Genomic DNA, 24,052 nt, shown 5'->3' with positions numbered 1-24,052 from the left:
GCCGCCAGGGACTCAAAACCTGTAGTGCCAGACATGTCCCCCTGCTTAAGCCAGTACATGTCCAGGCCCGTCTGAAGTTTGCTAGAGAGCATTTGGATGATCCAGAAGAAGATTGTGAGAATGTCATATGGTCAGATGAAACCAAAATAGAAATTTTTGATAAAAACTCAACTCGTCGTGTTTGGAGGACAAAGAATGCTGAGTTGCATCCAAAGAACACCATACCTACTGTGAAGCATAGGGGTGGAAACATCAATCTTTTTGGCTGTTTTTCTGCAAAGGGACCAGGACGACTGATCCGTGTAAAGGAAAGAATGAATGGGGCCATGTATCGTGAGATTTTGAGTGAAAACCTCCTTCCATCAGCAAGGGCATTGAAGATGAAACATGGCTGGGTCTTTCAGCATGACAATGATCCTAAACACACCGCCCGGGCAATGAAGGAGTGGCTTCGTAAGAAGCATTTCAAGGTCCTGGAGTGGCCTAGCCAGTCTCCAGATCTCAACCCCATAGAAAATCTTTGGAGGGAGTTGAAAGTCCGTGTTGCCCAGCAACAGCCCCAAAACATCACTGCTCTAGAGGAGATCTGCATGGAGGAATGGGCCAAAATACCAGCAACAGTGTGTGAAAACCTTGTGAAAACTTACAGAAAACATTTCAACTCTGTCATTGCCAACAAAGGGTATATAACAAAGGATTGAGATAAACTTTTGTTATTGACCAAATACTTATTTTCCACCATAATTTGCAATGTGATTTTCTGGATTTTTTTTCTGATTTTGTCTGTCATAGTTGAAGTGTACCTATGATGAAAATTACAGGCCTCTCTCATCTTTTTAAGTGGGAGAACTTGCACAATTGGTGGCTGACTAAATACTTTTTGCCCCACTGTAGTTACATTAGCCTACCTTTAAAAAAAATATATTATAGCCGTATCAAGTGTAGGCTATTGTTATTTCAACTTGATCATCTGGGTAATCACATTTGTGACATTCTTTCTTCCATTAAGATAGTTTCTGACAGTTTCAGACTCTAAAAAAACAAAAAAGGAATGTGACAGGATTTCACTTAGTAACTATAGTATAACCTGTCTTAGCTAAATCAGAAAAAAAACTAAACAATGGCTGACGTGGTGGGAAAGAAAGCACATCTTCGCCTGTTTGACAGTTCTTCGGTTTCAGGCTGAATGACAGAGGTGAGCCAAAAAACCTGACCCAAATCACTTGCAGAATATGCTAAACGCTTATCAGGGCAAAGGATGGACAGACTACAGACCCCTGTCATCCTGCGGAGTTCACAGGTGCAGATGCTGCTGGCGTTCCTTGATATAAAGAATGTTATAAATCATTTGACTGTATATTTATAAGGCATAGCCTAAGAATAATAGGCTTATTGGTTTTTACCCTAAGCCAATATTCAGTCAAGTGTTATAAAGAATGGTATTGGCTAAATAATTCATTTTATCTGATTGCTGTGGACTTTTATATAAATTCACCACTTGTAAGCTATCCAAAATAAAGTTGTTAGTGAGAAAACTCTGACAAATACCCCCCCTTTATTGGAAAGACTGCTGCGGGGAGTTTAAGCACAATTGCCAGTTGCTAAATTCAAGGACATTAATAAACACTTTGACAATATTATAGATATTAGTTTATTTATTGGCAAAGTAACAGCAACTTTTATTGACAGCAGCCAATGTGTAAGCCTAAATTATTGTCCATTTGTTTGAAGGATGGATTTTCTGACTGCACAATTTATGTTGCCTAGACTTTGGTCAAGAAATGCAGAAGGGTATCAGGTTTGCTTAAACTTCCTATTCGATTAGTCTATCTTGTTTTGTTCTCTGTCGTTATTACAGTACTATGTTTTTATTTGGTCTATTCAAACAACTTTATGAGATGGAACTCTGTTAGGTCTATAGATTCATTCGATGGTTGATCATGATTAGGGGAATAGGGAGAAAAAGGGAAATTGATCTTTTGAAACAATAAGCCAGATCAAGGAGTGTCTGCTACAAAAGGCCCATGATCATCCGACATTGGAGAGGAGAGGAATGTGGGGGAAAAACACTTTAGGCCCTATCTGACATTCTGCGCTGCTTTGGTACTCTCCTCTCTTTCTACAATCTAAATTGTTCTCTTGCATTATGTTAAAGATCCAGTATGTAGCTTTGTGCAATACCAGAAAAAATCCACATAGAAATAAGAGTAATATATTACATGATTAAAAGTAGGTGAATACCTGCTCGTCAAACATCTCATTCCAAAATCATGGGAATTAATATGGATTTGGTCTCCCCTTTGCTGCTATAACAGCCTCCACTCTACTGGGAAGGCTTTCCACTAGATGTTGGAACATTGCTGCAGGGACTTGCTTCCATTCAGCCACAAGAGCATTAGTGAGGTTGGGCACTGATGTTGGGTGATTTCGCCTGGCTCAAAGTCAACGTTCCAATTCATCCCATAAGTGTTCGATGGAGTAGAGGTCAGGGCTTTGTGCAGGCCAGTCAAGTTCTTCCACAACAATCTCAACAAACCATTTCTTTATGGACCTCTCTTTGTGCGCACGTGGGCATTGTCATGCTGAAACAGGAAAGGGCCTTCCCCAAACTGTTGCCACAAAGTTGGAAGGACAGAAATATCTAGAATGTCATTGTATGCTGTACCATTAATATGTCCATTCACTGGAATTAAGGGGCCTAGCTCGAACCATGAAAAACATCCTAAGACCATTATTCCTCCTTCACCAAACTTTCCAGTTGCCACTATGCATTGGGGTCGGTAGCGCTCTCCTGGCATCCACCAAACCCAGATTTGTCTGTCGGACTGCTAGATGGTGAAACGTGACCTACCACTTTGCTGCTGAGCCCTTGTTGCTCCTGGACCTTTCCACTTCACAATAACAGCACTTATAGTTGACCGGGGAGGTGCCAGCATGCATGCGCCTGGCCCCCCACAGGAATCGCTATTGCGCCATGGGACAAGGACATCCCAGCCGGACAAACCCTCCCCTAACCCGGACAACGCTGGGCCAATTGTGCACCGCCTCATGCGTCTCCACTCAGTAGCTCCTCTCCACTCAGGAAGAGTTGGACGTGGCTCTCATCCCCTCTATTCTTATGGTAGGTGCTGGGAACTTTACACACTGTAAGAAGTAAACATTAAAACAAAGAAATGCGAAATGTTAAGGTTAGCCACTGGGCCCAGACATCAATTCAATGTCTATTACACATTAGTTCAGCGTAATTTCAATGAAATGACGTGGAAACAACGTTGATTCAAACAGTGTGTGCCTAGTGGGTAATCAAGTCATACTTCAAACAGTAAGTTAACAACTGAGCACACCTTACACAGTAGTACTACTAACCTTGCATTCATTTATTTGCCATACTGAGAAATACATACCCTGTCTGTGACATACAGCCCACTTGGATCTTCTTTGAGGAAGTAGGGGAGGAGCAAACTGGCTGCAGTGATCTTCAGACCTTAAATTGGACGGTGTGTAATAAAAAGACTGGATTAAAGTAAACATAATTAGAATGGCTGCATACTGTAAAGGCTACATGAGAAATGTCATGACAGATTATTGGAACCGAGGTCAGAGGAGCAGACAGTCAATTACATAACTAGAGATGGTCTTGTTATGCTGCTGGAAATATGATGGAATTAACCATGTGGGAATAAACTATCAAAGCCAGCAGATTATTATGGTCTGGGTAGGCACAATGGTGTAAAAAGTTTTTTTAGTGTGTGAGTACTGTGAGTAGGAAAATGGAAGCCTTTATATATCCATTCCCTGTCTCGTCTCTCAATGAGGAACACTTTTGAATGAGCGCTGTGCACACATCCCACGTATTGTCAGGTACACTATATATACGAACGTATGTGGAGACCCCTTCAAAATAGTGAATTCGGCTTTCAGGTGTATAAAATTGAGCACACAGCCATGCAATCTCTATAGACAAATATTGGCAGTAGAATGGCCTTACTGAAGAGCTCAGTGACTTTCAATGTAGCACCGTCATAGGATGCATCCTTTCCAACAAGTCAGTTCGTTACATTTATGCTCAGCTAGAGCTGCCCTGGTCAACTGTAAGTGCTGTTATTGGGAAGTGGAAAAGTCCAGGAGCAACAACGGCTCAGCTGCGAAGTGGTAAGCCCACACAAACTCACAGAACGGGACCGCCGAGTGTCCCAAGTGCGTAGCATTTAAAAATCTTCTGTCCTCGGTTGCAACACTCACTACAGAGTTCCAAATCCGATCCATTTTTCATTTGTTTTGTCTCGTTTTCCCACACACCTGGTTCTCATTTCCCTCATCATGTGTTGAGTATTTAACCCTCTGTTCCCCCCATGTCTTTGTGTGGTATGGTTTATTGTTAGTGCTTGTGCACATTTTGTTTGACTTGTGCGTGTCGGGTTATTGTGCCCATACTTTGCATTTCTTATGCCATTGGTTTTACTATTAAACTGCTCCGGCTATTATCAAGTTCTGCTCTCCTGCGCCTGAATTCACTGCCACCAGATACGCACTCCTTACAGGTGTAAAGCTCACCGCCATTGGTGAGCTTGACTCTGGTGTCAAGTTCGTTGTATGGAGGAGACCAAGCCGCAGAGTGATATGCATACATTCTTCTTTTAATGAAGGAAGAACACTGAACAAACTAACAAAATAACAAACCGTGAAGCTATATAAACGAGTGCTGACAGGCAACTACACATAGACAAGAACCCACCAATACCCAAGGGAAAATGGCAACCTAAATATGATCCCCAATCAGAGACAACGATGAACAGCTGCCTCTGATTGGGAACCAATTCAGGCCACCATAAACCTACATATGCCTAGACTTACAAACACCCTTAGACATACAAAAACCTTAGACAAGACAAAACAAGCATACTGACCCTCGTCACACCCTGACCTAACCAAAATATTAAAGAAAACAGAGATAACTAAGGTCAGGGCTTGACATCTGGATCAGTGGAATCGCGTTCTCACGCTATACCATCTGTCAGTCTGACTGACGAATCTGGGATTGGCGAATGCCAGGAGAAGGCTACCTGCACAAATGCATAGTGCCAACTGTAAAGTTTGGTGGATGAGGAATAATGTTCTGGGGCTGTTTTTTATGGTTCGGCCTAGGCCCCTTAGTTCCAGTGAAGGGAAATCTTAACGCTACAGCATGCAATGACATTCTAGATGATTCTCTGCTTCCAACTTTGTGGCAACAGTTTGGGAAATGCCCTTTCCTGTTTCAGCATGACAATGCCCCCATGCACAAACGAGGTCCATACAGAAATGGTTTGTCTAGATCGGTGTGGAAGAACTTGATTGGCCTCCACTGTGCCCTGACCTCACTGTGCTGTACTGTTGTGCGCTGCCAGACTCCGTCAGTGCAGTCAAGTTCAAATATGCTAAATCTGACTTCATGATGTCGTCACTATCGACAATGACTAGTCAAATATCGACGATAGCTGTCAAACATCGTCGATAGATGATGCAATCGTAAAATCGCCCAACCCTACTGTTAACTCAATGCAGTGATTAGAGTGACATGGAGAGAGACAGAGTATGCTTGTGCGTGCATGGAGGTGCAGGATAGCTAGAGTACAGAGGCAAGGAGAAGATGCTTCTGAACAAAGGGCTTAGTAAACAGGGGAATGCCGAATGGCCTCATTAAAACAAACAAGCAAACAAGTGCTGGCAGGAAGACTAATCGAATGCAAAACCTTGTGTTTCATCAGACCAAGACAAGAGGCTAAGTACTGCTACACCCCCCCCCCCCCCCTCTGTCTACCTCTCTCTCTCTCCTCCTCCAACTTTCTCTCTTTTATTTTTCTCTATCTCTCTCCCTTCCCCTTTCTTTCTTTCTTTCTTTCTTTCTTTCTTTCTTTCTTTCTTTCTTTCTTTCTTTCTTTCTTTCTTTCTTTCTTTCTTTCTTTCTTTCTTTCTGTCATTATCTAAGCTGTAATCAGACACAATGCTCTTGTCATTCTGTCAGCAGGAGGTTGGTTTGTAGAGGGAGAGGGAGCGAGAGAGAGAAAGAGGCAATGACAGAACAGCTTGTGTCCAGCATTCTAATCTAGAATGATGGGTGGTTTTCACAGAGAGGTCCTGACATTAGTCCCCCATACCGCCTCTCTCTCCCACCCCCAGAGATTCCACACTCACTGCACTGCCCACACCTACCACCAAAACTCTGCTTTGAAAATCAACTTCATAATATCAGACAGGTGCAAATGTAATTGTGACTACCGAAGTAAAAAGTAATGTTCAGACCTTGGTTGTACTGTATGTCTTGTTATTTTCCTCAATCTAGCTGAAAGTCCTTCTTGTAGTGAATGATTAGGGGAGTTAAGTAAGATTTATCAAGCCAGCCATGACATCCTTCAGGACACTGCTAGCAGAGCTGCTAATGCCTTGACAATTTATAATGAGCAATGACAACATGCTCCTCAAATAAGGACTCACACCAGCTTGTAAGATGAAAGGGGAAGCTAACGCTTTACTAGCATAACGGCTTATGCTTTACTAACACTTAATTACGAGAAAATCAACAACAATATGCACAGTTTCTGAATGCTTCACACTGACATGTTAAGCATGCTAATGACATCATGATGAAAGTCAAATCCGTCTAATAACTCTGGTAGAGTTCAAGGTAGTTTATAGAGTTAGCCTACGTGTGTGTTTGAAACTTTCCATACAAAACACCATTATGATTATTGCTAGTTATTTGCTCGTACTTCCTAATGAAAGAGAATCCCATACTCCTTACATAAAGGGTTCCTTCTAGACCTGTCAGAACTGGGAAGTAGCTACGTATTCACACCAGAATGTAAGATGAAGACAGGAAAGCTTGCCCTGAGCTGAGACAGCCCAATGAAAATTCCAGCCACTGTCAGTGCTAGGCTCTCTTTCCCAATTCAAACCTTCCTTTCTGCAAATTAAGCTGTGGCAGGTGGCAGCACAGAAGGGCCCTGCTGTAATTGTGTAGTACAGAAAAAACAGGGAGGAAGTCGATCAGAAACCTCATTTGTCCTCCACTTCCCTCACTGCGGTTGTCTCTGAAATTGCTCGGGCATCCCAGAGAGTCCAGTCTCTCTCACTCTGTGCCTATGCGTCCTTCTCGGTTTGAGGAGATGTGGCCAATTTAAGAGCAGCACCAAACAGTCATGAGAAGGAGATTACCTGTTGACAGTCAAGAAGAGCCTCCACTCTTCTTCTACACAGGATGATTTTATCTTTATGCACAGTTTGGGTTTGTTCAGGTGGGATTGAGCCGGTTATTGAGGACAGGCATTCACCCTCACACACAGACAAACAGTCGGTCTGATTCTACAGTGTTAAATGTAATAGACTGTGGGAATGAGAGTGAGTGAGAGAGACAGAGATGGAAAAGAAAGGAATGATATATTGGAGGGAGGTTCACATAAGAACCTCATGCATTTTCATTTGTATGCCTTTCAAAAAGGGAATATGTTTGCATTAATATCATAGAGCAAGGAAATAGAGAGGGAGAGGTAAACATGGTAACAGTGTGTGTTTTTCTGGGAGTGTGTGTGTGTGTGTGTGTGTGTGTGTGGGGGGGGGGGGGGGGGGTCTTTGTTTGTATGACAGTATGTGTTCCTGTTTATGTGCTGTTTGTGTACTGTATGTGTGCGGTATGGTGACTCTATACTCTCACATGTATAGGACCTATCTCTATATGCATGTACAGTAACAGTCCACAGTTTGGACACACCTACTAAGAGTTTTTCTTTGTTTATTCTATTTTGTACATTGTAGAGTAATAGTGAAGACATCAAAACTATGAAATAACACATGGAATCATGTAGTAACCAAAAAAAGTGTTAAACATATCAAAATATATTTTATATTTGAGATTCTTCAAAGTAGCCACCCTTTGCCTTGATGACAGCTTTGCACACTTTGCACACTTTCACAGCTTTGCACACTGAAATTGCTCAACCTGCTTCATGAGGAATGCTTTTCCAACAGTCTTGAAGTTATTACCACATCTGCTGAGCACTTGTTGGCTGCTTTTCTTTCACTCTGCTGTTCAACTCATCCCAAACCATCTCAACTGGGTTGAGGTCAGGTGATTGTGGAGGCCATAACATCTGATGCAGCACTCCATCACTCTCCTTCTTGGTCAAATAGCCCTTAGACAGCCTGGAGGTGTGTTGGGTCATTGTCCTGTTGAAAAACAAATGATAGTCCCACTAAGCGCAAACCAGATGGGATGGCATATCGCTGCAGAATGCTGTGGTAGCCATGCTGGTTAAGTGTGCCTTGAATTATAAATAAATCACTAACAGTGTCACCAGCAAAGCTCCCCCACAACATCACAACATCACACCTCCTCCTCCATGCTTCATGGTGGGAACTACACATGTGGAGATCATTCATTCACCTATTCTGTGTCTCACAAAGACATGGTGATTGGAACCAAAAATCTCAATTTTGGACTCATCAGACCAAAGGACATATTTCCACCGGTCTAATGTCCATTGCTCATGTTTCTTGACCTAAGCAAGTCTCTTCTTCTTATTGGTGTCCTTTAGTAGTGGTTTCTTTGCAGCAATTCAACCACGAAGGCCTGATTCTTGCAGTTTCCTCTGAACAGATGAGATGACTCTGTTTACTTGAACTCAGTGAAGCATTTATTTGGGCTGCAATTTCTGAGACTGGTAACTCTAATAAAATGATCCTCTGCAGCAGAGGTAACTCTGGGTCTTCCTTTCCTGTGGCGAACCTCATGAGAGCCAGTTTCATAATAGCGCTTGATAATTTTTGCGACTGCACTTGAAGAAATTTTCAAAGTTCTTAAAATGTTCCACCATGACTGACCTTCATGTCTTAAAGTAACGGTGTACTGTCACTTCTCTTTGCCTATTTGTACTTTTCTTCCAATAAATAGGCCTATCTGCGGCCTATACCACCCCTACCATCACAACACAACTGATTGGCTCAAATTAATTAAGAAAGAAAGAAACTCCACAAATTAACTTAACTTTTAACTGTTAATTGAAATGCATTCCTCATGAAGCTGGTTGCGAGAATGCCAAGAGTGTACAAAGCTGTCATCAAGGCAAAGGGTGGCTAATTTGAATAATCTAAAATATATTTTGATTTGTTTAACACTTTTTTGGTTACTATATGTTTCCATGTGTGTTATTTCATAGTTTTGATGTCTTCACTATTATCCTACAATGTAAAAAATAGTAGAAATAAAGAAAAACCCTGGAATGAGTAGGTGTTTCCAAACCTTTGACTGGTACTATACGTCATACCTCCATTGTCTTTTCTCTGTGCAGGGTTTGCTGCCCACCCCCTTCTTCTCCCCCGGGCAGGGTCTGCCCCGCACCAGCATGCCCCAGCGCAGACAGAGTGAGTCACTACCCCCCCGCCCCCCGCCCCCGTTGCCTTGTCTGCTTCCATTATCCCCTGTCTCTGCCCCCTTTCTCTCCATCATTACTCCCTTCCTCTATGTGATCTACCCATTGCTTTCATCAGTGAAGTGGATGAGTGATGTTCAGTTCATTCACCTGAACAAAGTGTGTGTAGGGAAATCAGTAGGTAGCATGGTTGAGTAAGCAAAAGCAGTGGGTAGTTTTTGTAAATTGACTTGGATCGTTATCTGACACATGTCAGCGTGAAGTAACAAGCCTAGCTAATTACTTGGAAGAGTTTATGACACCCAAATCAAGACCTCGTCTTTTATCTACAGTACAATTACTACATGGTAATGGTGAACAGTTGGTTGTTTATCATTTACTTTAGCAAGTTCCTGAGACATTTTCATTTAAAATGAAGCAGACTAGCAATCACAGTGCAAATATTGCCATTCTTTCCTACCAAACCCCATTATTATGAATACGTTGTGTTCTACTAAAGAACTGAGGGTGACGGAGAAGAGGAGAAAAAAATAATGATAAATAAAGAGAGAAATTACATTCTTTTGATGTTTCTCTACAGGGCTCTGGTTGGGCATCATCCAAAGCATAACAGTTGGGATTTGGGGTGCATTTCCATAACCACGGCAGTCTATTGGCTGTGTTTAATTAGATTTGACAATAATAATGGGCAACCCCGCTGTCAATCAAAGGGGTGCATTTGTCGGGTTTGGCATCATTGACACTTCAAGGTCCTAATTCAACTAGAGTCTTAGGAGGGAGGGAGGGAGAGAGGGAGGGAGGGAGGGAGGGAGGGAGGGAGGGAGGGAGGGAGGGAGGGAGGGAGGGGGAGAGAGAGAGAGAGAGAGAGAGAGAGAGAGAGAGAGAGAGAGAGAGAGAGAGAGAGAGAGAGAGAGAGAGAGAGAGAGAGAGAGAGAGAGAGAGAGAGAGAGAGAGAGAGAGAGAGAGAGAGAGAGAGAGAGAGAGAGAGAGAGAGAGAGAGAGAGAGAATTATGCATGCAGTCATTAAAACATTGTGGAATTCAGGAGAGATAAAAAAGGAAAGGGCAGAGTCAAAAGAGAAGTGAAGTGACTCATGTTTCTCAATGGAGTAATGTTGTTGTGGAGCTCCTGTTGTCAATGCTAGATGTAAACAACTCGGTTGGGGTTTCTTGCTTGTACAATATTGGATTTTAGAGAGGAGAAGTGTGGGCAGGAGTTAGGATGACATGAATACAGTAGATGCACTGGATGGCCAAATGCCCTGGCTTCTGAGCTTGCACTGGATTGAGCTTGTTTGCAATGAACTATTTAACCCTTGAATTCCGGTGTGATGTAAGTGTGTCTGTCCTTTTCTGTGCCTGATTGGGAGACTGAGTCAGTATGATGGAGTGGTCAAAGTACTTGTTTGTAAAAATGTGGATGCCATTGAAGATGTCATCACTCATTGATGCAATTGCTCCTTTTCAGCTACCAAACTCTGTTAACCCTGTTTTAACAGTGTCTGTGCATGCGTGTTTGCATGCATGGAAGCGTGCGTCCTAGATGTGTGCGTGCATGTCTGTACTGTGCATACATGTAAATGTGTGTGTGTGTCTCTCTTCCTCTGTCAGTCTGCTTTCTGCTACTGTGCCTCATCTCCTATCTCTCTCTCATCCCATCTATAGAGTGATTTCAGTGCCAATTTGATTTGAATTGCATAATTTTGCATTTGTATTAGGATAATCATTTAATATTTGTGGATTCGTAATGTACAAATTTAATCATTGATTTCATAAATTGAAGAGCGTACCGTAAACTCACTCCGTAGCTAGCTTGATATTTTTAGAGAGCTCAAACGGTTAGTACATTGTCAAGGAGGGTGGTCATGTGTGTTTGTGAGGCAGAGGTCCTGAGTTCGAGAAGAGTCTTAGCTCTTTTTCATAATTGCTTATAGCCAAAATTGTGGAAATGCTAGAGTCCCCCAAAAAATGTAAATTCAACATGCCACATTGGCTTCAGAAACCAACAGAAGCTTCTGTTTTCCACATAACACATTTGATTCTATCTGTTCTCTACCATTCCTGTCTGTCAAATTACCAGGATGTTGTCTCAGGTTTTGAATCTGAATTTGAAAACTGAATCTGAATGCATCTGAAAAGTTGAATATATAGTATAATGACTCGCTAGGCGTGGCTGATAGAAAGGCATCGAGGAGAAACAGACAGAATTCCAATACACAGGGGCACAGCATAAATCAGGGTATTTATTCAAAATAAAGGTTCACAAAGCTGGTTCTCAAACATTAACTGAAAACAAAACACTCTCCCACTTTACTTAACTGAACCTAGAGTTAGCCTTAACTTCAAAATAAAACAAGCTGGGCTGCTACCCAGCTTACCAACTTCACTTGTAGTCCGGTCACTTCTTCTTGCGAAGAACCCAATGACCAGGACATCAAACAAATGTCTGTAGGGCTCAGCCTCCGGCGTCCACCAAGGGCTCCCCTGTGCTGCACTGAAACAGCCCCTGAAAATGTGCAGCCTAACGAGGCAGAGTGGCCTCAGGTCTGTGCGTAGCCCTGTAGCCTACAATGCTGGTTGTGGGGCTTGACTGATGCTTTAAACAGTGGCTTTCCCCGGCCACATCACAGAGGGTGCCACAATAGTTTGTTAACTTGACAATTAATGCAAAAATTATCAAAGACAGCCTCCCGGGTGACGCAGTGGTCTAAGGCACCAGAGACTCTGGGTTTGAGCCCCGGCTCTGTCGCAGCCGGCCGCGACCGGGAGGCCCATGGGGCGGCGCACAGTTGGCCTAGCGTTGTCCGGGTTAGGGAGGGTTGGCCGGCAGGGATATCCTTGTCTCATCGCGCTAGGTGTACGGTGTTTCCTCTGACACATTGGTGCGGCTGGCTTCTGGGTTGGATGCGTGCTGTGTTAAGAAGCAGTGTGGCTTGGTTGGGTTGTGTTTTGGAGGACGCATGGCTCTCGAACTTCGCCTCTCCCGAGTCCGTGCGGGAGTTGTAGCGATGAGACAAGACAGTAACGACTAACAATTGGATACCACCAAATTGGGGAGAAAAAAAATCTAAAATTATCAAAGACTCCAGTCACCCAAGTCATAGACTGTTCTCTCTGCTTCTGCATGGCAAGCGGTACTGGAGTGCCAAGTTTAGGTCCAAAAGGCTCCATAACAACTTCTATCCCCAAGCCATAAGACTGCTGAACAATTAATGGCCACCCGGACTATTTGCATTGACCCTCCCACTCCTTTGTTTTTACACTGCTGCTACTCGCCGTTTATATGATATCTACCATTTTGAAACTGAACATATAATTATTGAATTTGAATATTCAATTAAATTGAAATATCATTTTTAAACTGAATGCAATATTCCTTTAGTTTCAAATCATGAAAGACAAGTTACATTTATGAATTCAATGATTCAATTGTGCATTACAAATACAAAAATATTAGTTTCAAATTCAATATCCTAATACAAATTCAAAATGATGGAGTTCAATTACAATTTGAGTTGGTACTGAAATTACTCCATACCATCTCTCTCTACATCACTGCCAAAGTGTGGTACAGTAAGCAGTTTCCCATCTCTCTAACCTCTACCATCACCCTGGGCCCTGCACGCTGGCATGGCATGACATGGCACGATGAAAGCATGCCAGTGTTGATGTGCAGATGCATGCTGTGGGTTGATTTTGGAGTCTACCTAGTGTTCCTGCCAGACCTGCGATAACTATATTTTTTAAATATGCTTTGTGGAAAGTAACTATTTTATGGGGGGAACACATAATTACTTTGGAGGTGACTATTTTAATTAAGATCCCAAAAAATGGCTACTTTTGAAAACTATTTGAATACAGATCTCAGAAAATGACTACTTTTTCAAAAATATTTGAATACAGATTTGAGAAAGCAACTACTTAAAAAAATGTTTGAATACAGATCTCAGAAAGTGAATACTTAAAAAAAATATTTGATTGAATGACTTTAACTAATGGTGGGTTGTGTCTGGAACAGAAACTGTTGGATTAGCCTCCTTCAACTAAAGGCAGGGATGTATCAGGAACTACATAAAGAGATTGAATAGAGTAAAAATGTATATTCCATTCTATCTGACAGAAGTTCATATGTGATGTACACAATATATTTATATCTCAACATTCTCAGTGAATTGATAGTAATGTGTTTATTTTTGTTTTTAATTCATAGCCACAAATACAGCCTTCCAGCCCCAGCCACCACGAGCACCTCACCCAAGAAAGACTAGTAAAAACAGCCCACACCGAGGGCCACAGTGACCCCCAGAGAGGGAGGAGGACCAGGGAAGATGGATCCCACTGCACAGACTCTGACCCACCCACTGGAAGCCTGGCCATGGGTGTGGACTCTCCACCAGTGCCTGACCCAGATGAATTGAGTGTGCTGCTTAGCACCCAGCTCAACAAACATATCAGCGAGTGGCCTGGAACCACCCCCAGTCCCACCCAGGGGCTTGCTGCAGCCAGCAGCCCAACCCCAGGAGCTCTGTCCAGGCCAGAGGGAGGGCAGCGAGCCTCTCCATTGGGGCCACAGGGCCCTGGCTGCCCTCGCATCCTGCAGCCGCCACGCCTCCACAAGCGTGTGTCCATTCCGGCTCTGCCTCAGGGGGGCACTAATGGCTCTCTTCTTCGATCGGAGTCTTCAGCGCTGCTGGCCAACCACAGGACTGCTGCCGCCTCCCTCCAGGGGCCTGCCCTGCTTCAATTCTGGTCCCCAGGCGGTGAGCCCGTCTCTGGACCACGGGGTGCTCGCTAAGCCCCATGCTCTGGGGGTCAGGAGGGACCTTGGGAGAACCAGCCCTCCTAGCCCTAATCTGGAAATGCCAGACCTGGGACTGCTCAGAGCCAGAGTCTTGGTTCCCCCCAGCCTCTCACGCATCCCAATGCCAAAGATCCACTGAAGTGTTCACATGAATCAAACATGACATGTTATATACTGTATAACATCCCTCCTCTTCCACCTCCTCGTGGTTCCTGCTCACCATGTGTGTGTCCATATGTGCGTGTGCCCACAGCTCCTTATGGACATTCAGGAACTGCCCTTAACTATTGTTTGAACTTCTGCTGAACTGAACAGAATATGTAGCATAGTCCTGTCTTAAAATTTACGAAATGCAAAGGTACAGTGCACATCTATTCAAAATGGCACCTACAGGTTATGACTGAGATACACTGAAGGACTGTTTTATCCTTTATAAAATGTCCAGTCACTTGCTAAGCAGCCTTTTATTGCACATTGTCTTATGCAGAAAAAGAATGACTAACATTCATAGTTTCTCTTTGTTAATCTCTCACATGTACTGTACATGTTTTTTGAAAGAATGTTCCACTCAACTCTACTCAAACTCACATGGGTCCTTCCATTGAAACAGCAGCACTACAGACTACAGGCTTACATGACCTCAGAAATGTTAAATTCCTCCCAGAGCGTAAAAAATGAATGAAAGAAAAAAAGCAGATTGGGGAAAGAAATAAGGAGTGGACTTTTCTGCTTAAACAGGGAAATGGGTTTAAAGAACAATCGTTCACTAGAAAGTTTAAAGTATTTCCTCTAGAGTATGTCCTTCCACTAAACTCCCTGATGTACCTCTTTCAGACCAAGTGACAGGTACCACTAAACTCCCTGATGTACCTCTTTCAGACCAAGTGACAGGTACCACTAAACTCCCTGATGTACCTCTTTCAGACCAAGTGACAGGTACCACTAAACTCCCTGATGTACCTCTTTCAGACCAAGTGACAGGTACCACTAAACTCCCTGATGTACCTCTTTCAGACCAAGTGACAGGTACCACTAAACTCCCTGATGTACCTCTTTCAGACCAAGTGACAGGTACCACTAAACTCCCTGATGTACCTCTTTCAGACCAAGTGACAGGTACCACTAAACTCCCTGATGTACCTCTTTCAGACCAAGTGACAGGTACCACTAAACTCCCTGATGTACCTCTTTCAGACCAAGTGACAGGTACCACTAAACTCCCTGATGTACCTCTTTCAGACCAAGTGACAGGTACCACTAAACTCCCTGATGTACCTCTTTCAGACCAAGTGACAGGTACCACTAAACTCCCTGATGTACCTCTTTCAGACCAAGTGACAGGTACCACTAAACTCCCTGATGTACCTCTTTCAGACCAAGTGACAGGTACCACTAAACTCCCTGATGTACCTCTTTCAGACCAAGTGACAGGTACCACTAAACTCCCTGATGTACCTCTTTCAGACCAAGTGACAGGTACCACTAAACTCCCTGATGTACCTCTTTCAGACCAAGTGACAGGCACCACTAAACTCACAGTGAACTCCTGAACACTGAGTAACATAGGTTTACCATATAGTATCTACTAGATAGTTTTGGTTCGGTAGTGGACTGATTAAGACAACATTATTGAACATCACAGGTTTTTGTGTGTTTTGAGTTATCAGGGCTAAGTTCAGTTTGAGGATTTGAGGAGTTTGAGGGTTGTGTTTATCTCCTCTTCAGAACAATGGTTAATGTTTGAATGGCTCTAGAAATGGAGAGTGTGTTAAATGGTTTCTGACAGAGACTATGGCAGCTTCCATGCATTGGGGCTATGGCTGTAGGTTTATGACTGTGTCACTCTCTGTTTTACAATACCCAATAATACAAACTACACATGCACACATGAAAAAAAAGCATACACACAATTCTGGAGAGTCCCCAGGGACATTGATCCACCTGTCCCCTACGGAAAAACAAGATGGCTGCCTCTGTGTGTGTGTGTGTGTGTGTGTGTGTGTGTGTGTGTGTGTGTGTGTGTGTGTGTGACCAGGTTTCCATCCAACCTTTTTATGCATGTAAAGTAAATGTCAGATAAAACATTTCATGACAGGAATGATGAAAACTTTCCAAATGTCGACAAAACTAAATACGCAAATTGGGATTATTTTGGGTCGGTAAAATTAATTATGTGAGAAATGTCTGTTGACACACTTTATGCCAAAATATGTACTGTTGGAAGTCAGAAGTTTACATACACCTTAGCAAAATACATTTAAACTCTGTTTTTCACAGTTCCTGAAATATAATCATAGTGAAAATTCCCTGTCTTAGGTCAGTTAGGATCACCACTTTATTTGAGGAATAAGAAATGTCAGAAAAATAGCAGAGAGAATTATTTATTTCAGCTTTTATTTCCTTCATCACATTCCCAGTGGATCAGGAGATTACATACACTCAAATAGTATTTGGTACCATTGCCTTTAAATTGTTTAACTTGGGTCAAACGTTCCTGGTAGCCTTCCACAAGCTTCCCACAATAAGTTGGGTGAATTTTGACCCATTCTTCCTGACAGAGCTGGGGTCAGGTTTGTAGGCTTCTTTGCTCACACACACATTTTCAGTTTTGCCCACAATTTTTCTATGGGATTCCAGGTCAGGGCTTTGTGATGGCCACTCCAATACCTTGACTTTGTTGTCCTTAAGCCATTTTGCCACAACTTTGGAAGTATGCTTGGGGTCATTGTCCATTTGGAAGACCCATTTGCGACCAAGCTTCTTGAGAAGTTGCTTCAATATATCCATATAATTTTCCTACCTCATGATGCCATTTATTTTGTGAAGTGCACCAGTCCCTCTTGCAGCAAAGCACCCCCACAACATGATACTGCCACCCCCATGCTTCACGTTTGGGATGGTGTTCTTCGGCTTGCAAGCCTCCCCCTTTTTCCTCCAAACATAATGATGGTCATTATGGCCAAACAGTTCTATTTTTGTTTAATTAGACCAGAGGACATTTCTCCAAAAAGCACAATCTTTGTCCCCATGTGCAGTTGCAAACCGTAGTCTGGCTTTTTTTATGGTGATTTATGAGCAGTGGCTTCTTTCTTGCCGAGCGGCCTTTCAGGTTATGCCGATATAGGGCTCGTTTTACTGTGGATATAGATACTTTTTTACCCGTTTCCTCCAGCATCATCACAAGGTCCTTTGCTGTTGTTCTGGGATTGGTTGCACTTTTTGCACCAAAGTAAGTTAATCTCTAGGAGACAGAACGCATCTCCTTCCTGAGCAGTATGGCAGCTGTGTGGTCCCATTTTCCCATGGGGGGAGGGGCTGTCAGACACTAGTGTGGGTACGCTAGTTTTTGTATTGTCTAGGGTTTTTTGTAGGTCTAGGTGATTTGTATGTCTATGGTGGCCTGATATGGTTCCCAATCAGAGGCAGCTGTTTATCGTTGTCTCTGATTGGGGTCATATTTAGGTAGCCATTTCCCTTTGGTGTTTGTGGGATCTTGTCTATGAGTAGTTGCCTTTCAGCACTCGTTTGTATAGCTTCACAGTTCGTTTAGTTATTTATTTAGTTAGTTTGTTCAGTATTTCATTCTTGAAATAAATTAGAATGTATGCATACCACGCTGTGCCTTGGTCTCCGTCATACGATGATCGTGACATCCATGGTGTTTATACTCGCGTACTATTGTCTGTATAGCTGAACGTGTTACCTTCAGGCATTTGGAAATTGCTCCCAAGGATGAACCAGACTTGTGGAGGTGTACAATTGTTTCTGAGGTCTTGGCTGTTTTCTTTTGACTTTCCCCCATGATGTCAAGCAAAGAGGAACTAAGTTTGGCCTTGAAATACATAAACAAGTTACACCTCCGATTGACTCAAATCATGTCAATTAGCCTATCAGAAGTTTCTAAATCCATGACATCATTTTCTGGAATTTTCCAAGCTGTTTAAAGACGCACTCAACTTAGTGTATGTAAACTTCTGACCCACTGGAATTGTGATACAGTGAATTATAAGTGAAATAATCTGTCTGTAAACAATTGTTGGAAAAATTAATTGTGTCATGCACAAAGTAGATGTCCTAACCGACTTACCAAAGCTAAAGTTTGTTAACAAGACATTTGTGGAGTGGTTGAAAAGCTTGTTTTAATGACTCCAACCTAAGTGTATGTTAACTTCCGACTTCAACTGTATATAATGAACATCATACTGAACGAGTCACGCGATGTCACACAATGACAAGTTGTGTGGTCCTCCCACTACAAGTCTTCTGGAAAGTATGCAGAGTATTAGGCTACAGATGAAATATGTCATGATTTACTTCACCTGGTGGTGAAAGTGGTGATGAGCAAGGTGATGAGCTTGATGCTCTTTTCCAATAAATATCAATGGTCTTATTCTGGTGATATGATCATCAATCCTTGGCTGCCATTTGACAAATAAAAATAATTGATCTTTTGTCCATAATAATCTGATAATTTAGGCTATAACCGCACTGTATCTGCGAGCTGTTGGCGAGAGTGGGTGCACTTGCTGTATAACACAAAAAAAATTGTAAGGAAACCATCAGTAGAGTTGAAAGTGGGATGGAGACACATTTCATTTCGGTATATGGGAATTTAACTGAAAATGGTATTTTTATGTGCACTACATCATCACACAGCCTTTTATCGACAACAAGTCAATATGATGGAATCACATCTCTGGTGGGAAAATGCGCATATTGTTTTTATTTAGATTTTAGAATATTCACATTAAAATTTGTCAGCCAATTGGATGGAAACCTAGCTTGCGTGAGAGAGAATATTTGTGTACCATGGTGAGATGTCTTCCCATGCCATACAGACCTGTCAGTCAACACTGCTTGGTAATGCCAAACAGATAAATCAATAAGAGAGACACAGAGAGAGATGTGTGTGGTACGGTCCAGAGAATAGCCCAAAAGTATCACCCTGCTGTGTGTGTCTCTAGACACACCAATCTGGCGGTGTGTGTGTGTGAGAGATGTATAATATATGCCGACAGACCACAGAAATCATGCTAGGGAAGAAGGGTAGTGCTATTCTGTCCATCAGCCATTCAATAGCTTTCATCAATAATTCTAAAGCAGGAGTCTAGCTAGCTCAGGGGTGTCCAACAGGTCGATCTCGCAGCCCGCCTGGGAGTAACCTGCCAAACAAACTGTGAAATCGCAAACTGTCATAAACAAATATCACAAAATATCAGACACTGCGAGGTCCCGGGTACTATCCAATCAAAGCCACATTGACTTTATTCCACAGCTGGTTAGCAACAATTGGCATAGAAAGCCAAACATAACACAATATTTGCCAATTCATTTCCATCAATCTTGCCCCTGTCTGTGTGGTGCATGCTAAGGGCAATCACCTTTTCTAACCAGTTAGCGATGCTAATGATAGCCATCTTGAGTGTAGACATAAAGGCTTTTCCCAAAATATTTCTCCATTAAATGTTTTTGCAAAGTATGTCTACCAGACACAATGATATCATGATTATTTGTATCAACTGGGTGGGCATTTGATTTGCAAACTCTGCAGTGATGTGCAGTAGGCCTACAGCAACGTCGCTAGCCAAACACATTCCTCTCTTGCTAGGTGCACACACAAACATTTATATTAGTTATTTTTTGTCAAAACCTCAAAAATTGTATACTGATGTGATTTATATATTGGCATGGACTCTAAACATCCAATTTTGTGGTCCTCCATAAGTTATTATAATTTTGAGAGTGAAACAGAAAAGGATAGAAAGGAAATACAAATAAATGAGTATCTCGCAACATTTTTAAAAGTAGCTCTATGTCAGAAAATGTTGGAGACCCCTGAGCTAGCTAAACCACAACAAAGAGCCCAAAAATGCAATCAAACAAGTTAAATGAATTTGCCATTTATAGCACATTCTCTTTAGTGGAGAAACTAACAGCCTGTTTTGTACCTTGTGTTAGTTAATGGGACACCGAAGGGACATGGCTGCCTGTCTATCATCATTAGGATAGTATACTTAACTCTTTTTGCAGTTATTGCTAAAGAATACTGATTTAATGCAAATGAGCAGGTTCAATTTAGGACAGGGTTGTCCCCTCTGCTGTTTTGATGTCTGTCCAGATTTTGGGCTTACACTGATCACATGTCAAACAACATGGAGGGTTAATTAATATTCGTAAGTCTACCTGCACTATTTATGCAACAGGACTGCAATTCCCTCCTGTTTCCCCACTACTTACGTATACACCACTATTATTTACACACCCCTTACCTCACTTGTAGCAACGTTTTACACAGCCTTTAGCTCATTTGTTTATTAATGACTTACTATGGTGTAATTGTAACCTTAGAGAGAGGTATTTGTGTGTCTTAAATATTCACAAAAACAATACATTTGTAGTTCCTGTATTTCATGTCAAATCACTAAACAGCTCCATCCTGCTGTATTGCATTGTCCCATTGTATAACGTGCAATACTGTATTGAATTAAGAACTATATTAACCGATATCGATACTGATATTGAAGCAACGCTATGTCTAACAACTGTTGCTAACCTTTATGCAAATGATGAGAGAAGGTCAAAAGCTTAGCTATTCAGAGATGCACTGTAAATGATGTAGGTGAGGCTGACAGAACACTAAACTGGAAATAGGCTACTCGTTTTTTTTGTTTTTTACTAGATTTTTGGTGATGTTTTCCTTTCTCCCTGTTTTTACTGTACTGACATTCTCTCTCATCAAGGTTGTGCGAGACCACAATAAAGGCTTTACCAAACTTGCCAAGTCTGTTTGCGTCATACCCTCAAGCAGCAAAAGATGTCAGGTTCTTGTTTTGCAGGGTTGCACTTCTTTGTGCTATGAAGCTGGTAGCATCAAACCCTGTTCATGTGGGCCATTGTTGTCTGTTGCTCGTTTTCATCCTGACCTTTTCATCAACTGATTCAAACCTGCCATGCCAGATATGTGGATGTCAAGTGACATTCATTGATATAATACTATGGGGTCAATTTCAAACCATATGTCTTCAAAATAAAATAAATCGTGGACATGAAAAATAAAGTAGTACACATTAAACTTTCGAGACTGGGTGAAATAATGGATGTTAAAATCAAAAACCAAACAATTGAAAACAAAATGTATAGAATTGAAAATAAAAATAAGACATCAAAACCCCCAAACTTAACTGTTGAAGTTGAGACTGGTGTTTTGCGGGTACTATTTAATGAAGCTGCCAGTTGAGGACTTGTGAGGTGTCTGTTTATCAAACTAGACACTCTAATGTACTTGTCCTCTTGCTCAGTTGTGCACCGGGGCCTCCCACTCCTCTTTCTATTCTGGTTAGAGCCAGTTTGAGCTGTTCTGTGAAGGGAGTAGTACACAGCGTTGTACGAGATCTTCAGTTTCTTGGCAATTTCTTGCATGGAATATCCTTCATTTCTCAGAACAAGAATATTTTGACGAGTTTCAGAAGAAAGTTATGTGTTTCTGGCCATTTTGAGCCTGTAATCGAACCCACAAATGCTGATGCCTCAGACACTCAACTTGTCTAAAGAAGGCCAGTTTTATTTATTCTTTAATCAGAACAGTTTCAGCTGTGCTAACATAATTCCAAAAGGGTTTTCTAATGATCAATTAGCTTTTGAAAATTATAAACTTGGATTAGCTAACACAACGTGCTATTGGAACACAGGAGTGATATTTGCTGATAATGGGCCTCTGTACGCCTGTGTAGATATTCCATAAAAAAATCATCTGTTTCCAGCTACAATAGTCATTTACAACATTAACAATGTCTACAATGTATTTCTGATCAATTTTATGTATTTTAATGGACAAAAAATAGCTATTCTTTCAAAAACAAGGACATTTCTAGGTGACCCCAAATTTTTTAAATGGTAGTGTAGATCGTGAGAGAGATGTCTACGTACAGAATGTGCAAGCTTTCAATCTAAAGGTGTTTCTCTGAGTCCAGTGTGTACTGAGTTCCAGGTTGTGCAGAAGGTGTTACGCTCGTCGTCGGAATGAGGAGACCAAGGTGCAGCGTTGTAAGCGTACATCTTACTTTATTAGATGAACACCAGAAAACAACAAAATACAAACGAACGTAACGTTCTGCAGGCTACACAGTAACAATACAAAATGGATTGGATTCGACTATTTCAGTCACATGGTTGCTAACAGGTATATAAAATCGAGCACATAGCCATGCAATCGCCATAGTCAAACAATGGTCTTACTGAAGAGCTCAGTGACTTTCAACGTGGCACAGTCATAGGATGCCACCTTTCCAACAAGTCAGTTTGTCAAATTTAGAGCTGCCCCGGTCAACTGTAAGTGCTGTTATTGTGAAGTGGAAATATCTAGGAGCAACAACAGCTCAGTCACGAAGTGGTAGCCCACACAAGCTCACAGAACGGGACCACCGAGTGCTAAAGTGCGCTGCGCATAAAAATCGTCTGGCCTTGGTTGCAACACTCACTACCGAGTTCCAAACTGCCTCTGGAAGCAACGTCAGCACAATAACTGTTCGTCGGTAGCTTCATGAAATGGGTTTCCATGTCTGAGTAGCCGCACACAAACCTAAGATCACCATGTGCAATGCCAAGCACCGGCTGGAGTGGTGTAAAGCTTGCTGCCATTGGACTCTGGAGTGATGCTTCACGATCTGGCACCCCGACAGATAAATTTGGATTTGGCGGATGCCAGGAGAAGGCTACCTGCCCGAATGTATAGTGGTAACTGTAAAGTTTGGTGGAGGAGGAATAATGGTCTGGGGCAGTTTTTCATTGTTCGGGCTCACTAATGCTCTTGTGGCTGAATGGAAGCAAGTCCCCGCAGCAATGTTCCAACATCTAGTAGAAAGCCTTCCCAGAAGAGTGGAGGCTGTTAGGGCACCAAAGTGGGAATCAACTCCATATTTGTAACATCTGTCTTGGGAAGAAGGTGAGGAGGACCAAAACACAGCCTGGTAAGTGTTCATGATGATTTTAATTAAAGAAAGCACTGAACACTGAATCAAAACAATAAACGATTACGTGAATTTACAAAACCGAAACAGTAACGTGTGGCCCAAACACTCACACGGAAACAAACACCCACAAACCAAAAGTTAAACCCAGGCTATCTAAATATGAATCTCAATCAGGGACAACAATTGACAGCTGCCTCTGATTGAGAACCATACTAGGCCGAACTCAAAAACCAACATAGAAAAACAAACATAGAGTGCCCACCCCAACTAACGCCCTGACCATACTAAAACAAAGACAAAAACAAAGGAACTAAGGTGAGAATGTGACAATATTAATGCCCTTGATTTTGGAATGAGATGTTCAACGAGCAGGTATCCACATACTTTTGGTCATGTAGTGTACATAGAAAATGGAAAACTTTCTGTGGGAACTTGGAAGTGCATACTTGAACTTCAGTGTCAATACACAGTGCAAAACAACATTACTCATGGTTGTCATGAGGTGTCCCTAGATGCTTTTAAAAGAAATGCTCCAGTCTGTCACTCATCACTGCTTAGCAGCAGCAAACAGAAAATCTATGTTACACGCTGTGTGTCTCTAGAAACACCAAGCTGCCAGTGTGTTCTTATTGGATCTGTGTGGTGTGTGTGCCTACGGGGCAAAGATAAACCATGCCAGGGAGAAAGGGAGTTAAAGGGAGTCACTTCAATTTTTTTATAGTATTCTCTACAGTGCACACTCAAATACCTCTCTACCATGGATCTCTGCATAGGACGCCCTTCAAGAGTGTACTCACTTTAACCTCTGCAAATCAGCACTTTTAAGAACATGTGAATATTAATCTTATACTGCTGATGAAAAGCATTCAAGAAACATAT

The 24,052-nt window shown here is 42.1% G+C and overlaps 1 protein-coding gene across 7 annotated transcripts in view; it reads left to right on the top strand.

Moving 5' to 3' along the window:
- Positions 1-20,981, top strand: part of LOC110502513 (serine-rich coiled-coil domain-containing protein 2) — a 41,495-nt gene extending 20,514 nt beyond the window's left edge. For 3 of the 7 annotated variants that reach the window (XM_036960215.2, XM_090216975.1, XM_036960214.2), the window contains one exon: positions 13,614-20,981. In XM_036960215.2, the coding sequence (XP_036816110.2) occupies positions 13,614-14,198 (585 nt within the window). In that variant the 3' untranslated portion in view covers positions 14,199-20,981. Of the gene's footprint in view, positions 1-9,323; positions 9,397-13,613 lie in introns of all 7 variants that reach the window. The other 4 variants (XM_090216977.1, XM_090216976.1, XM_090216978.1 and 1 more) reach the window with 2 other exon arrangements.
- The last annotated feature ends 3,071 nt before the right edge of the window (positions 20,982-24,052 follow it).

Source organism: Oncorhynchus mykiss, chromosome 23, assembly GCF_057628025.1.
Source record: "Oncorhynchus mykiss isolate SJ-2025 chromosome 23, ASM5762802v1, whole genome shotgun sequence".
Taxonomy (NCBI): Eukaryota; Metazoa; Chordata; class Actinopteri; order Salmoniformes; family Salmonidae; genus Oncorhynchus; species Oncorhynchus mykiss.
This window is presented reverse-complemented; position numbering and strand designations above follow the sequence as displayed.